Source organism: Gymnoscopelus braueri (assembly GCF_963280865.1).
Source record: "Gymnoscopelus braueri genome assembly, chromosome: 22".
NCBI classification, from domain to species: domain Eukaryota; kingdom Metazoa; phylum Chordata; class Actinopteri; order Myctophiformes; family Myctophidae; genus Gymnoscopelus; species Gymnoscopelus braueri.
In genome coordinates this window covers 14,386,081-14,406,608 of record NC_137624.1, presented here as the reverse complement: position 1 = coordinate 14,406,608, position 20,528 = coordinate 14,386,081, and the positions used below count along the sequence as shown (strand labels likewise).

Sequence of the window (20,528 nt, the reverse complement as noted above, 5' to 3'; positions counted from 1 at the left end):
GTTGAAATATCTGCCCTGTATGATAAAATGTTTCATGAATTAGCATGTTAGCAGGTGTCTGCTTTTCTAGTGTGTTGCAATTAAAGGGAAATAAATAAAGAAAAACTAAAAATAAGAATTGAAGGTCTAGTAGTCCTATAAACCAACAAAAATTGTCAGATGGATCCACACAAAATTTATATTTAATTACATTAATGAATTGAATTTGGACCAAACTGTTTGGATACAGTGAATACACAACATCCCTGCCAACAAGCATTACTACAAGGGCACCCTGGCCCTGGTAGCTGACCAGATAGTGCATCAACTGTATAATGACAACTTCCCCTTTTTGAGTCTATAGGTGGAGACCCGTGTTGCACATTCTCCTGGTCTCTATCCTCAATTTACTGTCTCTGCTGTCCTCTTTAAATGAAGCGAAACCTGGCCATTTAGACGAGGTTAGACCATTATTGAACCTTAGGGATCTAAATTGATACAGCAACTTCAAAGTGGGCAGTAATGACTTCCGGTTGACCAACAAGATACAGTATATAATATGTTACAAGGTTTTATTTTAATACTGTAATTAGAAAGCAGCGGAGATAATGTATAATATTGGTACAAATGTAACTTTTCATTAAGTGGCCAATTAAAGAGCCCATGGGCTACCACTACTGATTCTTCTACCGTAGATAGCTATTGATAGCCATTTCAACGTGCTACACTGTTTTCAATGTTTGCAGGGTTCAGGTAATTGTAAGGGAGAGACAAATGGACATTTCTAGTCCGGATTTCGAGTCCAAGGATTTTCAATTCTTTTCGAAATTCATCCAATCTTTCCAGAGGGATTTTCTCAGAAAAATGTTGCTCAGTGTGGCCCCCTAGTGGTACCTGAGAGGTAGAGAGACAATGCATTATGGAGAGGAGGTAGAAAGACAGTTTAAAATATAACAAAGAGAGAGGGGGGAGAGAGAGAGAGATGACAGAATGTAGAGAGATAATTGGGATGCCTCGTCTAGCTAAATAGTTAAATAATTACATAATCTCTAGGTGTCCTGCTGAGGAGGTAGACTGTGGCGAGGCCGTGAGCCGTGACGTTGACATCTGGTAAGGTAGCGAGGAGAGTGTTTTCAGAACACCGACCCTTGGTGGCAGGAGGAGGGGACTGCAGCGACAAGGGAGCGTTGGGCATAAAGCCGTAATAGTCAAACTGGACAGGAAGAAATATATAATATTAAAAATAGAAATAATTTAATTGTAAATTAACAACTTATATAAAGTGTGTGTGTGTGTGTGTGTGTGTGTGTGTGTGTGTGTGTGTGTGTGTGTGTGTGTGTGTGTGTGTGTGTGTGTGTGTGTGTGTGTGTGTGTGCGCGTGTGCGTGTGCGTGTGTGTGTGTGTGTGGGGGGGTGTGTGTGTGTGTGTGTGTGTACACACATGTGTTTGACTATTTGAGTGTATCAGGGTCATCAATGTGAAAACAGGAACTGATGTGTATACCCTACACAAGGGAAATGTTTATCTCTTAGAATTGTGGGGTAACATACGGTACCTGACCATTGTTGACCGCGGCGTGCTGTGCCGATGCTGTGAAGATCACCATGGTGATGAAGTATGACAGCTCATCAACACAACTGAATGACTTAGGAAAACCTGAGAGATGAGACAGAATAATATACCATTATGTTCACACAAGAACAAGACCACACATGACAGCATAAGAAGGAAAATACTGAAGTCCAGATAAGAACATACGGACAATGTGTAGGGAACGTTTTCAGATCACCCCCTGCTGTTTAGGTTCAAAATGGGGCTTAACACCATCATTACATTGCACTTAAAACTTTGGTATTGTGGCTTTAAGATTAAAAGAATAAGATTTTAATTACATTTCACAGGGATGTTGTTCTTATGGAAAATGTTATTGTGACAATATAGGCCACCGTACATTATAAATTAGGCTTGTATAATGCTAATATGTGTTACTTATGCTGATATTGTTGTTTCATACTCCTATCCTAACTCCTAACCCCTACATCTAAACAAGCAAACAAGGAAGAAGAACAAAAAATGGTGGTGGACCTTTGTTGTCATCCGTAAGTCGTCCAAACACGAGAATCTCATTAATCCAGCTCTGAAGTTCGGAATCCCTGATGACGGCATAATTGTCATGATAATAGTAGCTGACCACGCCCTCAACATACCTGCCAGCCAATCACAATGCTGAGTTTAGTACATTGTTTTATTTCAGTTGATGCTATCTGCTTAAAGTGGCAGAGATTTAAACAAGGTCTCTCATGATGTCCTACTTGTGATTTTTTGTTGTTGTGTGATTAGTATTTTATTGGATTTTGGACACTTTAGTTTTTACAATACAACAGCCCAAAGGGCAGAACAACACAAAATAACAAATAACCATATAAAAAAACAGGTCCCTACACAGCAACACAATCAATACATAAACAAAGGAGAACAAAGCAAAAAAAAAAACATAAAAAGGGAGGCTATGCCACCAATAAAAATAGAACCACCTGTGAACAAGCAAGGATATACAGTGGTGGCAAAAGTACTCACATGTTTTACTTAAGTAAAAGTATCAATACTGCAATGTAGAAATAGTAGAGCAGATAGTAGGAACAATCGTTCACTTTGTGATACAAGCGTGAAAATTGGCATGAACATTCCTTTAGGTCAACTCTTTGACTTTTTTAATCGAGCCACTCAAAAATCCAAGATGGCGGCCATTTTTCAAGATGGCCGATATCTTAGTGGGCAGTTAAGTGATATGATGGTTTATTTGGTGATACAAGCATGAAAATTGGCATGAGCAGTCTCTGTGGGTCACTTGACAATAGGCTACCCACAGCTACTTGAAATTTCAAGATGGCGGCCATTTTTCAAGATGGCCAACACTTTAGTGGAGCATTTAAGTTATATAATGGTTCATTTGGTGATACAAGCATGAAAATTGGCATGAGCAGTCTCTGTGGGTCACTTGACAATAAGCCACCCACAGCTACTTGAAATGTCAAGATGGCGGCCATTTTTCAAGATGGCCACCACCTTAGTGGACTAGTTAAGCTTAAGAAATCATTTAGTTGGTGATACAAGCATGAAAATTGCCATGAGCCGTCTCAAAAGGTCATTTGACAAGAAACCGCCCACAGCCACTTGAAATTTCAAGATGTCAATCTTTAAATGATACCTTTTCTCATAGAAATGTATTGGGTTCCTCAAAAAGCTCTGTCAAGAGAGGTTGTTTGACTGTGTTTTGTCTGACTCCTCGCCCACGACCTGTCCAGTTTGGTAAGACCTGTCAGGAGTTGCCTCCCACCGGCATAGCTCTCAGGGTTCACTGAGGTAGGCCTAAACAAGCTCCCTTACCACGACAAGGTAACAGTCACAAGGGAGGATATATATATATATATATATATATATATATATATATATATATATATATATATATATATATATATATATATTGTTTTTTTTAAACTAACAGCCATTACATGTGTCAAATAAATACTAAGGGGTGGGGATACAAAAAATAAGATGAATAAATTAGCACAGTTGTGGTGCTGATAAGCACAGTTGTGGTGCTGAACGGACAGTGCTCCAAAATTATGAGTAATGGCTAATACTGAATGGCAATAGCCACGGAACCATGACAAACGATACTAAGGAACTAAACTGAAAATGTGCTTCACTGTTAGATATGGCAGTGGAAGGCAGTGGAAGCAATGTTACAAAGTAACAACTGAAAATTACACAGTAATAGACTAGATAAAAAGTAAAACATGATGCGTCGATGTGACGAGGGGAAGCCGAGCCATAGGCCTCCACTTGAAAACACAGAGGACAACAGGGAATAACTCTGGCAAAATAAACATGCAAATAGGTTCTAGCAGGGGCAACTACATAGGCATGTGAAACTGAGTCCATATCTGAAGCAGTTACACCTTCCAGTACATGCCTTGGAGCACTCACATTTGGTCAACTCCCAACAACTCTCCGCAATAGGTGGAAGTGGAGTCCAGAAGACTTTCCACTTCTCGTCCTGTTCCACCCATCGCCAGTCAGATGGGCTCGGCATTTGTGGATGTCGCTTCAATGCCTGTCCCCACACGTATCCAGCCTCATAAGAAGCATGTTTGGCATGCTCTTTGAGTGCTGCTTGAGTTGGTGGGATCAAGTCATATTGTCTTTGCTTTCTGGCAAAGAGATCAAGCCTGGCCTCGTTCACAGTTGTGACATCGCTGGACCGGTCATACATTAGATCTTCTTGGCCTCTTGACATGGATATCTTTGGTATCTTCAGTGTCTTCAGCAGATGTAGATGCTCTCTTTTGGGCCCTTTCCAGCTCTGTGTTGTTGAACCTAAGTTTACAGCTTGAATTATATTTTGCTCTGTTTCTTGTCGATGTGCTTTCTATGCCATCACCTTCATCTAGTCGGGTTGGACTAAGTAAGATAGGCAGAGCATTGATCTTATGAAATAATGGAACATTTCTTGCAATGGTATCATAACCAGTACGATCGTGCTCTCTGTTGAATAAACTCGGCTGAATGAGTTTTTCCTTGGTGACCTGCTGACAAATTAAACATCTGTCCCAGTTAGTTTTCACAACTGTTATGATGGCTTCTGCCATGTCTGCAGCATAGGCAGAGGCCGAGGGTTTATCCTTTTACCACCTTTTACCAAGCACTTTGATGTATGGGATACAACTAAGTTCGTGCCTTAACCCTACACTTAGTTCGATCGTTCATCCAATGCCATTTAAATCCTGAGCGATCTGTACACCATCCGGTTAACTAAAACCCCATTAACCTTGGCTCGGCTCTCCCGTGCTGGCACAACCTGTCAATTCAGGTGCGGCTATCTAACTGTTTTGGGGTAAATTAGACAGCATTTGGGATACCAACTTTCAATTAGCTGACATTGAACCCCACTCTGAGTTTAACAGCAGTGATATATCACCAGTGTGCCCTGGTAGTGCAGATATTCACTCTTATCTAATCTATCTATGATCAACAAATCAACACAACTATATTGTGATGTGTTAAAAGTTGTTCTTTAGCATAATAATAATAATCGTATAATCATCCTTAACTCTTTGACTGCCAGAGTATTTTCATAAAGTACTCCCCCAGTGCCAGCAATTTTCGTGTTTTTTTATTTTTTTATTTTGAATTTTTCTCATGAAAATAATTTAAGGACACATAATGTAAAGACCCAGCACAAATCCGCCACCAGAGAGCAGCACATGACAGCTAGATCATGTCGTTGGGTCTCTCTCACCCTTCTTCATAGATTAGACAAGGAAAAACATGAAAACGGATGTGACGTCACCCAGATTGTTTTGATCAGCGAAAATTACGTTGTGAGACACGACGGCGATGACTGATCGTCACCCAGACCATAGATTATAGAAGAGAAGCTGTCCGTTTGTCCGTTATACCGTGTGAAAACCCGTTTATTTACCTATTTTGGACGAAAATGACTGGGGAAAAAAATCAAAAACCGGAAACGGAATCCAGGCCATGAAACCGGATGCAGATGTCCGTGAAGTAAGTGGAACTCGAGAATAACATTGAATATTAAGCAGCATAGCGCAATCAGAGATTAAACAATGAACGCGCGTCCAGCGCGTCGAGCGCGTCGACGGCCAACTGGACAAAGTAGCACTTGACGCGTTATCGCGTCGTCCGCAGTCAAAGAGTTAATGAAAAAAAAACATACATTTCTATGAGAAAATGTATCTTTTGAGGATCCAGGGGGCGGCCATCTTGAAAATAGAAATGTAAAGTGGCTGGGAGTGTTTTCTTGTCAAGCAACCCTTAGAGACTGCTCATGCCAAATGTAATGCTTGTATCACCAAATAAACCATTATATAACTTAATTGCTCCACTAAAGTGTTGGCCATCTTGAAAAATGGCCGCCATCTTGAAATTTCAAGTAGCTGTGGGTGGCCTATTGTCAAGTGACCCACAGAGACTGCTCATGCCAATGTTCATGCTTGTATCACCAAATAAACCATTATATAACTTAATTGCTCCACTAAAGTGTTGGCCATCTTGAAAAATGGCCGCCATCTTGAAATTTCAAGTAGCTGTGGGTGGCCTATTGTCAAGTGACCCACAGAGACTGCTCATGCCAATTTTCATGCTTGTATCACCAAATAAACCATCATATCACTTAACTGCCCACTAAGATGTCGGCCATCTTGAAAAATGGCCACCATCTTTGATTTTCAAGTGGCTCGATTAAAAAAATCGATAAATGACCTCTAAAGATGATCTGTACCAAGTTTCACGCTTGTATCACCAAGTGAACGATTCTCCCAAAATATTGCTTTTAGCCGCTGCACTAAAATACTCTGTTACAAGTAAAAGTCCGGAATTCAAAATGTACTAAAAGTACAAAAGTATTGGCATCAAAATTATTGTATTGGCACATCGCATTGCGACGCATTGTGAGCTTGTAGATCTGCTATTTTCAAATGGCCGCAATATATATAGGGCTGAAGTGATTAGTGTGTTTTGTAATAATAATCAAAATCTACAAAGTAACTTTTCTAAAGTTTTCATATAATTGTGGTGGAGTAAAAGTACAATATTTTCCTGTAGTGGAGTAGAAGTAAAAGTACTGAAAAGTACTGGTGGTACCACTACCACCAGTTCCACTACTACTACTACTACTACTACTACTACTACTACTACTACTGCTAACACTTCTAGTGTACCTGTATATGATGTTCCAGAGTCTTAGCCCATCATCTCGGTAGTAGAAGTTGGGTACAGAATCCAGTCCTCTGTCCGTTATGTCATCAGGGAGACATATTGACCTGTATGTTAACCCAGCCGCTGCCTTTCTCATGAAAGACAAAGTACCTGGACCACCAGCTGCTGTGTACTATAAACACAGGAAACAATATATACTTGTATCATTGTGTTTATGTTGATACAGTATTATGATATACGTTTCATGGGAATCTGTCTATTCGATTTTAAGAGTGCAAGTGGACGTTTTGGCCTAAGGATGGCACTATAGAAAAGGCTGCAGTCTCACTAAAATCAATGGGGTTAAAGTGACTCCAATCTTGGACTTTTAGATTAATAAATACCTCAGTGAATGTTCCAGTGTCCGAAATGAGCAGCGATCGGGCCAGTGTGTCGATCTCCAGAGTGTAGCGGAAATGAGGAATAAGCAGCTAAAGGGAGAAGGAAATTATGAAAAATACTGTAGCACACAAATAAGTACAAGAGATACTGTAAGCAAATAACAGACAGCAAGTCATACGGAAAGATTTGTAGACTTTATAGATAGATGCACACTGTTGAGAAGCTTGAAGTATAAGTGTTACGTGTATGCATTACGGCATGCTCTTGTGTTGTCAGTTTTTCCCTCCCTCTACTGTTTTCTACCTCTTTCTTCAAACCCAGGTCCAGCCCATCACTCATCAATCATTCCATAATCCATCAACTCCGCCTCAGTACCTGATTGGTTCCCTAATCTTCATTCCTCCAATCATCTCCAATTACCTCCAATAAATACTCCTGTGCACCTTCATTCAGACACTTTTCACTTTTGACAAATCCTGAGGGACAGCCATGCGTAAGTGTTAAGACCTTTTGTGTTTTTTTGTGTTAAATTCAGGCATGTTATTGTGTTAACTTCTGTTAAGCTAAGTTATGTTCTGTTTCTATCAGGGAAACATGGGTAAGATTTGGGGCTCAGTATGAGGAAGGGGAGAAAGCCTGAAACGTCACAGCAGCACTCGGGTGCAATAAAGAATTCTGACACTGGAGCCCACAGTGTGTGAGCGTTCTCTTTTGCTTTTCGTAACATTTGGGGTGCCCTTTACATTTCATCACATAGTTATTTTATGTTAAACACACTTGGTTAGGTGTGAGTGCCACACCCTGTATTTCTGTTTTTATAGTTGGGTGTAGTAGGTTTTGTTTTTGTTTAGAGAAGCTATTTTCATTGTTCAGTGGTTAGGCTTTTAGTTGTATTTTATTTTGTCTCATCCTTGTCCCTTAACCCCCCCAGACCACCTATTATGGACGTAACAATACAAATGTCATGCAGAGCATGAGCACATTGAACCTTGAGCCACTCACTACTGTACCTTGTACAGCGGGTGGACTGTGGGGAGGTTCCTCAGCGTGGCCATGGCAAAGACCTCGGATAACAGATGGGTTCGAAGAAAGTGGACGTTTAATTCATGCTCAGCAAAGTCAGCCGCCCGGACAAATATTTTGGCTAATATCCAGTCATACTGTGAGTCAGATGGGAGGAATATGGGATTGTCCTCTGAGGGCTCCTGATGTAACTGGAGGGAAAGAGAGAGAGAGAGAGAGAGAGAGAGAGAGAGAGAGAGAGAGAGAGAGAGAGAGAGAGAGAGAGAGAGAGAGAGAGAGAGAGAGAGAGAGAGAGAGAGAGAGGGGTGCATTATTACTGTTGTGAATGCTACTGCTGGTGTTACTGATACCACCACCACCAGCACTACTACTACTACTACTACTACTACTACTTAGTGGTGGAAAAAGTCAATGTTTTACTTAAGTAAACGTATCAATACTGCAATGTAGAAGTACTCTGTTGCAAGTAAAAGTCCGGAATTCAAAATTTACTTGAGTAAAAGTACAAAAGTATTGGTATCAAAATGTACTTTAAGTACCAAAAGTAAAAGTACTAAAATGTTTGAAAATAGCTGATCTACAAGCTCACAACGCGTCGCGATGAGACGCGTTGTGAGCTTGTAGATCGGCTACTTTCAAATAGCCTATGTATAAAATAGGGCTAAAGTGGTTAATTTATGTTTTATAACATAATAATTTATATCCGCAAAGTAACTAGTAACTCAAGTTTTCAAATAATTGTAGTGGAGTAAAAGTACAATATTTGCCTCTGAGATGTAGTGGAATAGAAGTAAAAGTATAGACAATTGGAAGTACTCAAGTAAAGTAAAAGTACCTCAAAATTGTACGTAAGTACAGCACTTGAGTAAATGCTACCATACCACTGCTGCTACTACTACTACTACTACTACTACTACTACTACTACTACTACTACTACTACTACTACCACTATAGTACCTGTATAGCAATGGGCACTAGCTGGTCTTGAGGAGTCAGGTAGAGTAGTACTAGTGGAGAAGACAGGTACTGCTGTTTGCCATTGATGACATTGGGCGTCAGTCCATCCAACCTCTCGTAGTCAACCAGAAAGATGTTCCCTCTCTGTTTGGACATACAGTAGGAAAATAATGTAGTTTTAAGAAGCTTGAGCAGACAGACAGAATAAGTTGTAGTCACAGTAATAGCGGTAGTTGTAATAACAATAGTGATAGTGCTGACAGCATCAGTAGTATATTTAGTAGTTAGTAATACCTGAAGCAGTAGTAGTAATAGTATCACTACTACTCATATTATCATTATTAGTAGTTGTAGTGGCAGTACTGTAGTAGTTATACTGTAGTAGCAGTAGAAGCAGTGGTGGAAAGTACAATTCTGAGGTACTTTTGCTTTACTAGAGTATTTACAGTTTGCAATACTTTTACTTCTACTCCACTACATCTCAGAGGCAAATATTGCACTTTCATACTCCACTACTTATTTGAAATCTTTAGTTACTAGTTACTTTGTCGATTTTGATTATTATTACAAAACCACTACAGCCCTATATAAACTTTTGAAAATAGCCGATCTACAGATCTGCTATTTTCAAAGGATTTTTATACATTTTATACATTTGAAAACATTGTAGTACTTTTTCCACTCCACCACTGAGTAGAAGAAGTATTACCTCAATCTCGTCTTGAAGGCTGACCCCTCTCTGTAGTGAGAGTCGGAGCATGTCGTCAGTAACGGGGAAGTTTGGGGGTATCTGTGAGCACCTCCTGATCAACATGGGGTTCACTCCATTCAGAAACTGGTGGCCAAAAAAACAGTCCTCCTTCCAATGTTTCTCTAGGTATTCTGGAAGATAGAATATGGTGGGGAAGGGAGACCTTTGTTAAGTTGTTGTTGTTGCTGTTTTAGACCAAAGGGTTTAACCAGAAATATAACTTACTATTTGCACCAGTTTTCTTCTCTGTGAAAACTTGGTGGATTTCTTCCATAGAAGACCAGGGATGTTCTTCACATAGGAGTCCCTCTAGACCCAACTCTGCTAGACTGCATGGAGAGAAATAACAGTTACAACAACTACTACCTATCTACCTCCTGTACAACTGCTAATACCACCAGTGCATCTATCACTGACACTGTTATTAATACTACCACCACCACTACCACCACCACCAACACTACTGCTACTAGATCTATAATCACCACTACTTCCATGAACACCACTTTTACAACTTACGCTTCTCCAACAGTTAAAATCAGCTGTGTGGCTTTGCTGATGGAGAACTGCACTTCACGAGGAAGAGATAAGAATCCATCCGTACGTATCGACTCCGGGAGGCCATCTGCGTAGTTACTCCACCTAGAGGAGAGACAACATGATGGATGGCTGGATGGCTGGATGGACGGATGGATGGATGGATGAATGGATTAATGGATAGATGGATGGATGGATGGAAGGATGGATACCTGTAGACTTCACGTCGATATGCTAGCTCATTCATTCTTTGCTCCAGTAGTTCAGGCCTCATGTCCTCAAATATTAACTTGGCTTTAAGAAATAGAACAAAAATATACATGTCATTTAATTCATATTTAACATTTGATGTGCATAACTGCAGTCCGACAACTTCCGTGTTTCCCAAGGGTGTCATATGTTTGTTCCAGTTTATATCTGCTGCCGTACTAGTACATACTGTATGCTACAGTATCTACACTGATGAAGACGGCATCCTGTTCAGGAAAACAGAAACAAACAAGCTTTGTATTGACACATAACATGCAATCTACTCTTAAGTGTGTTTTTAACTGTGTTATACTACATGATTTATTCAGTATGACATTGGATTCTTTAAACACTATCTGCTGCCATATTGCAGATCACAGCATATGACAAGAAACCAGAACACTGTGGCAGAAACCGGAAGTTACCGATTCTTCCTCTGTCAAACACAGACACAAGATTGTATTAAAATGACATAGGCTACAAATATTCTACAGCTGCATTCATCTTAAATCACCCATGGATAAAGTCTATAATACTTTGAAGCTAGTCACTTTTCAGTCGAAAATAATTGTCCCTCTCAAGCAACACTTGAGTCAAGAAAGAGGGTGGCTTGACAAAGTAAAAATCAGCCACAAGTTGCCAATTACTTCCCCAACCTGCTGAGTCATTCTAAATATAATTGTCAGATAATCATTGAACATCCACCTGCTCAATCTTTGTAGTGTCACTACAAAGATTATGCTATTTAGCACAATCTAGGATAGAGTTTTATTGGTGTCACCTACCAATTAAAGAAATATGAGAGAGCTATGGATTAAGAGGAGTATAGAAGGATAAAGGCAGAGAGAGCAAGCTATAGAGAAAAAGATAAACATTGTGTCATAATGGAAACAGAGAGTGAGGGCGAGAGACTGGATTATAATGGAAAGAGAGAGGGAGAGAGAGACCGTCACCTTAATGGTTAAATGTAAACGGAGACAGAGAGAGTGGCATTTGGTTATGTACATGTTGGGTTACAATGGAAAGAGAGAGACATTGGAGGGAAAATGGAAACAGCAATACACAGTGAGAAGATAAATACATTCGGTTATAATAAGAGGAGAGAGCCGAGTAATTAAAGAGTAACAAAAGCAGTGACCTGCTCTGTTCATAGATCATAGAACACCATTATATTCCCACTTGAAGAATTTGAGGGCAATTTAAATGCTTTTTTCCACTCAAAGAAATTGGTTCGTGATTGTTATTTTGCATTCTACAATATGGAAGAATGAATGGAGTAAAAGAAAGAATGAGAGAAAGGTTTTATTGATTGTTTATTTTGAATGTATTCATTCTTTCACGCCGCCACCAACCTATTGCATCGCGCAGGGTGAGTGTGCGGCCGCCGTCCACGAATCGGTGGCAGGGGAAGACCGAGGTCCTGCCCTCTGGCGTCGTCACGGCGACCCTGGAGCAGTACCAGGCAGTGATGGACGGAGGAGCGTCCAATGAGACAAAGAGAAGGACACCCAGGCTGTGTGGACAAGTCACCTCCCACTCCTCTACCTGGGAGAGGGGGGAGGAAAAGAGAGTGCATGGGAAAAGTATTGTCATCAAAATATACGTAAGTACTAAAAGTAAAAGTACTCATTATTCAGAATGTCCTGTTTCACAAGTTTAAAAATCTTTTGAAAATAGCAGATCTACAAGCTCACAATGCGTCGCAAAACTGTACTTAAGTACAATATTTGAGTAAATGTACTTAGTTACTTTACACCACTGGGAAGAAGGCAAGAAAAACATCTTTGTGTTGTTATGGAGAGAATTACAAATATTTTACATGCTATTGGTGGTGGTAACTACAGAACAACACCTTCCCAGCAAGCACAATGACGTCATGATGACGTTATGATGATGCCCGGTCATCACCCCGGTGACGTTCAGGACTAGGCCAGATCACAGCCCATATGGGGATGATCTTTACGTCATTTACAGGACGTCATCACCGGGACATCATATGGACATTTGGACAGCAATTTTGGGTGATGAGAAATGTGTTTAGATGACGTCCTGGAAGTGACGTTTTTGTGGTCAGGATTAATTTTGGTTGAAATCAGGTGATATTCTGGGCCAGATCTGACTTGTCTTGGTTTGACTTGATCTAGCCCCAATCGAGACGTCACTGATTGGTCCGGGTCCTGACTGTGCTTGCTGGGTTATGTTGCATAACTGAAGTGACTAATAACTATGCTGGCATGGATTTGTTATAATTATTAAAAAATTGGAGAAATGAATGAATATTCCTTGCTGGTAGAACATAACCACTATAGAGAGTGTGTGGGTGCCAGCTTGGGGCTCGAGCAGTAATGATTTATAACTTTGTATCGCACAAAAAGTGGAACTCACCGTTTCTTGTGCTTTACACGGTGAGCAACAGCAGGCATTTGTCAGGGCTCTGGAAAACTGTATGTTACAGACAGTTAAAATGTACATTTCAGGTGCTAAACAGATGCTCTCATCCAGAGCGACTTACAGTACAAACAGCATTGTCCAAGTGAGTGCACAGACAAGAACCATGCTGCAAAGTAAAAAAAAAAAAAAAAGAAGAAGAAAGAAAATAAGTAAATAGCTGTTAGTTCAGACACAAAGACAGTACTGATAAGGGTAGAGGCAGGATGGTGTAAAGGGAGAGACTCTGCAGTCCTGATCAAAAGTGGTATGGATCCAACCCCGGGGTGCACAAAATGTTTTCAGCAATGAAACAGAAGCATTGATTCATGCTTGTCGTAGCTCAACACATGTCATGATAATGAAATGTTTGACTGCTAACGACAGCCATGTTTTAATAGTAAAAGAAAAAAGCTAAGGAATCGGTTAAACCATGTTCTTTTTCATGTATTTTTCATGTTCTGACCAAAAACAGAACAGTGCTCTTTAGGCAAACGTGCCTGGTTTTTAAGCCTGTTCATAAAAGTACATAATCAAATGGATACATTCCAGTATATATATAGATATATATTACTATAACTAGCTCCTCTATACTACAGCTGGCATTATCATTGTAACCACCATCACTTATAGTAGTAGTCTATTATTGCTAAACCCAAGGTAGACATGCATATCATACCACTTGCCGACCACTTACCGACCAGTCAGCCAGTCTAACTTTATGACTGGAGCCCCTAGTTCCAGTTAATTGGATGTAGGTATGGTGTGTGTCTCCGGTCAAGAATAAATCTCTCTGGTAAACCTGGACGCTGTATTTGACCACCATGACAGCTGACAGAGAGAATAAATGATATAAATATAAATTATATAAAATTGTATATACGCAAGCATGCGCGCGCACACGCACGGACGCACTCACACACACACACACACACGCACACACACACACACACACACACACACACACACACACACACACACACACACACACACCCACACACACACACACACACACACATTTTAAAAAGTGCAGGCAGCCTGTACCAACATGCTGCAGGCACGTCCTAAGTACGTGCCCGGCAGGGCCCTTAGATCCTCTATCGCTGGTCTCCTACAAATCCCAGAGGCTAATACAAAACAATATGGAGAAGCAGCTTTTAGCTATTATGGTCCCATGCTTTGGAACAGCCTGCCGGGGGATCTGCGGGTCTTGGAAACTGTGGACATTTTTAAAGAAATCTTAAAACACATACTGTATGTTTTGCATTGCTTTCACTTAGATTGCTGCATTTCTCTTCCTGTTTTACTTGTTCTTTTAAATTATTTGTATTATTATGTTTTTAAAAGCATTTTCTATATGCATCTCTGCTTTTCTTATTTTTTACTTTTTTCCCCCCTGTGAAGCACATTGAACAGCACTGGTTGTCTGAATTGAGCTATACAAATAAAGTTTTATTGATGGATTGATTATTCCACATCTTCTCACTATGTTTCATGATAATCCATCCATGACGGGTGGCTCTGCAAGCTAGTGCACAGACCATTATGCTCCTTGTGAGTGGCGAGGACTTGAAACTCCCGTCATGTCTCTCCTCTCTCTGCCCTTGGTTTCCTGTTTCTACACTCTCCTATCTAAAAGTTTAGAAACACATTAATAAAATATAAAAGAAACAAACGCACATACTGTACAAACAGACAGACAGGACTGATAACCCACACTGCTGTGGGCTGGGTAATAAAGCTCATAATTATTACCATTAAATGAAGTTTTGTTGTAGGGTGTCAGGGTGGCATAGAGGTCATCCGCCAATGAAGAGGGAGAGAGTTCAGTGCTGATGTGTTTCTAGATATAGGAAAGGAAATGACAACATGACACTACAGTGTCAGGCAACAATTCTCTTTTGTAGTGTCTCTCCAAATTTGTAGATGAGTATCTAGAAAAAAGGTCCCCTGCACACTGTCCTCTTAACTTGCAATGAAAAACTATTTATTGGGAGACAATGTTTTGGTACACAGGCCTTCATCGGGTTATCAGGTTATCAACAGACCTCACAATGAAGCCACACACAGTCACACTACAGCAGTGCATGAATACAATACTATCCCATCCAACAGGTTCATCACTTCACTTGTCGGCCTTTTCCTCAAAAACAATGTCTTTGATTTTGAACAGACCATATGAAAACAAATTAAAGGAGTTAAAGGAGCCAAGGAAGGAGCTCTACCGCCATCTACTGCCTCCATCTATGTGGGCAAATTTGAAAAGGACTACTGTATGTTCTCTACAAGGATGTCAACCCATACATACACAGAGACTGTAGCTGGTTGATAATAATGATGTACAATGCAGTATAATGATGTTCTGGGCAGGGTCTTAGGATGGACTTTCCAGTTCCATTACATTCTGCTCAATACATGGAATTCAAACCTCACAATATATGGAGTCTTCCACAGAGTGACACGCGGGAGGATAAAACACTCACCACAACCATTTTCCGGAAAGAGGACAGTTCACTGCTCACCCCTTTCATCCTCATACCACCCCAGAGACAACCTCCCCGTTGGCCAATTATTGCACCTTAGAAGGTTATGTTCCAGCAGGAAGGAATTTATAGTCGAGGCACGAGACATTCCAGGGCACTATAGGTCCCAGGAACGTGGTCCATTATGGTCTTTGATCCATGCACTGCATACTCCCTGTTGCTATAGGCCTGTCACAATTATCGCATCATCGCCTGATCGCAATTATTTTTGCATTATCGTTTGAACTGTTTCCTTTCATCAGTAAAAAAAAAAAACAGCTGGATGAAATGAACAGAAATAGGGACATGAACCAATGGACTATAATGGGCCAGAAACAGTTGAAACGGTTGAGTGACTTAATGAATGAGGACTGGGATGTGGGATGATGGTAAATTAAAGATCAATCTTTTTTTTTATTATCGATATTTTTGGGGCTTTTCCTGCCTTTATTGATAGTTCACAGTGAAGAGAGACAGGAAACAGGGAGGGAGAGTCGGGGAGTTACATGCAACCAAAGGTCAGCCGGGCTCTGCAATCGAACTCGGGACTCGCTGTCAGGCATCAGAGCCCTGGTACATGCCATATTGCCATAACCACTTGAACATTCGCCAAAAATAGTCAATCTACAAGGTCACAAGTACAGGTCAGTTTTTCTCAGTATAGATCTAAGTCATTGGTTCTCAAAGTGGGGTCCGGGGACCCCCACGAGTCCTTGGGTACCAGGGGGTCCCCAGCAAAATTTGCTAATATAGTATCACAATCATTTTAACCACTTTAACCATATTTTATACTTTGGCTATTCAAAAATAGCAGATCTACAAGCTCATATGAGCTTGTAGATCTGTTATTTTTGAAAAATCCCTGGCACAAAATATTTTTGAGATGGGGGGTCCTTGACATGAAAAAGTTTGAGAACCACTGGTCTAAGTGCATGGCTAACCACTCGGCTGTCCGTGCCCCGATTAACATTCAATCTTGAAAGGAGTCCACAATGACCATGATGTGCCTGATGAAAGATGAAATAATACGCTCATGCATCATTCCCATCTCTGACCTTATGGAATAAATAGACTTCAGTTATGTTTCCCCTTTTACTCTCCCTGTTTTATTACATCCTTTCTTTATTCCCTATGCCGGTTTTTGTCTCAGTTTTACTCTATCATTACTTACTTTAATTAACACCTAATTTAATTATTCCATACTTCATCTGAGCACTTTTATTTAATTCGTAGCACATTCTATTGCATGTTAACCATTTTACGCCTTATATAGGCTACTGTATTTCACTGTATGACAAATAGCGGAAATAGCAGATCTATGAAATCACAATGCATCTCATTGCACTGCATGGTGAGCTTGTAGATCTGTTATTTTCATTTTTCATTTCATTTTCGTTTTCTACTTTTGACTGTTAGTACTATCATCATCAGCTGTACTACAACCCCTACTGCTACTTTACAGTACAATCTATAACTAATACTACTACCACCAACTACTGATATTATTACTACCTCTCCTCTGATAATTCTAATAATTCTTCAACTACTACTATCGCACTGTATTTACAACTTAGTTTAATCAATTCAAGTTCCAAATGAATGGGATCAAGCCAAATTTTCCTAAATAAAAAACAACTTAAAGCAGATTCTAACCCGGGTTTCTACTGTTGAGCTAATAGCCTACAGAAAGCTCATTTGGGAAGAAGATGAATTGTGTTTTGAGCTTTATGCAATACCACTTGTCAACCAGCAGTGGTCCTACCCGACCACAGAATCCAAATTTTAGGAAAATATATCATTCTTACCTCGAATTGCTTACTCCAAAGCACAGCACACTTATAAAATGAAGAATTATTTTACTATAAGCTCAAGTATCAACTCCGCTCAAATTACATGACAAGGAGAGAGAGAATGCAAGATGAATAATGAGGGAGAGAGAGAGAGAGCTAGGGGACAGAAACTAGTTACAATAACACTGATAAGACAATTCCTAGAGTGTAGGGCAGGACACACACACGCGCGCACACACGCACGCATGCACACGCACGCACGCACGCACGCACGCACGCACGCACACACACACACACACACACACACACACACACACACACACACACACACACACACACACACACACACACACACACACACACACACACACACAGACACACACATTTACTTGCACATTATTAAAAAGGTAAGCCTGGGTAACACTGTATTTTATCTACTTAAGCAAATAATTGTTTTCATTCAGTAAAACATTTTGCATTCCTATGTTGCAGAAAATTCGGCATTCTATCACGTAGAGCAAGAATCTATATGTGTGTGTGTGTGTGTGTGTGTGTGTGTGTGTGTGTGTGTGTGTGTGTGTGTGTGTGTGTGTGTGTGTGCACTCAAGAAACATGGATTGTTTCATTATAATAGTGTCAGGTTTTTGTTTACAAACTGTTTTACAGCATAAAAGACAGAAAAATATTACAACATGGAAATGAGATAAAACAAGATTAGCTAGAGATAAATAAAATAAAAAGGATATTATAATAGAAAAGAAAAGGAAGAAAAGGAACCACAACGTTCAATAGCGTAACCATGCCACTTCAGTACACTTTTAACTACAAATATTACTGGGACCAACACATTGTAGATAAACATTTAATATTTTTTTTAAGTATAAAAATGGTGCAGGATAAATTAAACAAGTGAAGAAAACTTGTGAGATATCATGGATGAAATGGATTGCATGTAATTAATGTACAAACCTGTAAATAAAACCTGTAATGTAAAAAAAAAAAAAGTCCAATAATTCACAGCGTGCGTGCGTCCATGCATGCGTGTGTGTCCCCATTTTGCTCAAATATGGAGATGCCTGATCCCACTGTACTGACGCCATAGATGACTGATGTCATACAGAGGCCATCAAGTACTCTGATAACAGGTACTTGCAATAAGTACTCCGACAACAAGTGCACTCGAATTTCTAATTTTGGAGACAATGCCCCTATGTCACAATGTGAGGTCAGAACTGTGATGTCACCGGCAAGCCCCAACATAAAAGAGAGCTTTACAGTTTGCAGAGTTCGTCCGAGACAATACTAAGAAGGTGATTTCAAAATACGATCATATAGCTTTTGTTCAACGTAATACTGAAATTGTCCAAAGATGCAGATTTTTGTGAAGACCCTTACTGGCAAGACCATTACCCTGGAGGTCGAGCCAAGCGATAACATTGAGAATGTCAAGGCTAAAATCCAGGACAAGGAAGGAATCCCCCCTGACCAGCAGAGGCTGATCTTTGCTGGCAAACAACTGGAAGATGGCCGTACCCTGTCAGACTATAATATCCAGAAGGAGTCCACCCTCCACCTTGTGCTCCGTCTGAGGGGAGGCATGCAGATCTTCGTCAAGACCCTCACTGGTAAGACCATCACCCTTGAGGTTGAGCCAAGTGATAACATTGAGAACGTCAAGGCTAAAATCCAGGACAAGGAAGGAATCCCCCCTGACCAGCAGAGGCTGATCTTTGCTGGCAAACAACTGGAAGATGGCCGTACCCTGTCAGACTATAATATCCAGAAGGAGTCCACCCTCCACCTTGTGCTCCGTCTGAGGGGAGGCATGCAGATCTTCGTCAAGACCCTCACTGGTAAGACCATCACCCTTGAGGTCGAGCCAAGCGATAACATTGAGAACGTCAAGGCTAAAATCCAGGACAAGGAAGGAATCCCCCCTGACCAGCAGAGGCTGATCTTTGCTGGCAAACAACTGGAAGATGGCCGTACCCTGTCAGACTATAATATCCAGAAGGAGTCCACCCTCCACCTTGTGCTCCGTCTGAGGGGAGGAATGCAGATCTTCGTCAAGACCCTCACTGGTAAGACCATCACCCTTGAGGTCGAGCCAAGCGATAACATTGAGAATGTCAAGGCTAAAATCCAGGACAAGGAAGGAATCCCCCCTGACCAGCAGAGGCTGATCTTTGCTGGCAAACAACTGGAAGATGGCCGTACCCTGTCAGACTATAATATCCAGAAGGAGTCCACCCTCCACCTTGTGCTCCGTCTGAGGGGAGGCATGCAGATCTTCGTCAAGACCCTCACTGGTAAGACCATCACCCTTGAGGTTGAGCCAAGTGATAACATTGAGAACGTGAAGGCTAAAATCCAGGACAAGGAAGGAATCCCCCCTGACCAGCAGAGGCTGATCTTTGCTGGCAAACAACTGGAAGATGGCCGTACCCTGTCAGACTATAATATCCAGAAGGAGTCCACCCTCCACCTTGTGCTCCGTCTGAGGGGAGGCATGCAGATCTTCGTCAAGACCCTCACTGGTAAGACCATCACCCTTGAGGTTGAGCCAAGTGATAACATTGAGAACGTCAAGGCTAAAATCCAGGACAAGGAAGGCATCCCCCCTGACCAGCAGAGGCTGATCTTTGCTGGCAAACAACTGGAAGATGGCCGTACCCTGTCAGACTATAATATCCAGAAAGAATCCACCCTCCACCTTGTGTTGCGTCTGAGGGGAGGGCAGTGAATGATTCTATAAGATCAATTTTGTCAGTTCTCCATCTTGTTCTTCATCTGAGGGAGGGCAGCAGTAAATGATTCTATAATCTTAAAGTTTTCTTTTTTCTTTTTTCTTTTACACAGCTATCGTAATACATGTTGGTTAACATGGCTTACGGAGGTTTAAAATATCTAAATGGCTCAAAGGTTTAAGTAGGCTAATGCACATGACATGAGGTGCTACGAATCCAACATGACAGGGGGCCTTGAAAAAGACGACAGATCCGAGCACTCAAAAAATGACGGAGGGCGTACAATCAAGGTACTTTAATCATGTCTACAACATTATTTTGTGACAGGGGGCCTGGTGAAAGATGTCACGACCAGTGGTCAATCAATTAAATGACTGAATTGGGAGAAAAACTAATTAAATAAGTTACAGTAAATGTGCA

The 20,528-nt window shown here is 40.8% G+C and overlaps 2 protein-coding genes across 2 annotated transcripts; one reads left to right on the top strand and one right to left on the bottom strand.

Moving 5' to 3' along the window:
• Positions 1–53: 53 nt before the first annotated feature.
• Positions 54–15,580, bottom strand: LOC308078863 (hydroperoxide isomerase ALOXE3-like; the record flags this gene model as incomplete). Its single annotated transcript, XM_080420206.1, has 11 exons — positions 54–873; positions 1,022–1,192; positions 1,535–1,635; positions 2,065–2,186; positions 6,726–6,895; positions 7,107–7,193; positions 8,115–8,318; positions 9,086–9,229; positions 9,795–9,967; positions 11,975–12,167; positions 15,533–15,580. 11 exons carry the CDS (start codon positions 15,578–15,580, stop codon positions 694–696), a joined length of 1,593 nt encoding a protein of 530 aa, XP_080276332.1. The 3' UTR covers positions 54–693.
• Positions 15,581–18,958: 3,378 nt separating this feature from the next.
• LOC308078862 (polyubiquitin-G) lies at positions 18,959–20,104 on the top strand (the record flags this gene model as incomplete). Its single annotated transcript, XM_080420205.1, has 2 exons — positions 18,959–19,462; positions 19,508–20,104. 2 exons carry the CDS (start codon positions 18,959–18,961, stop codon positions 20,102–20,104), a joined length of 1,101 nt encoding a protein of 366 aa, XP_080276331.1.
• Positions 20,105–20,528: the final 424 nt, after the last annotated feature.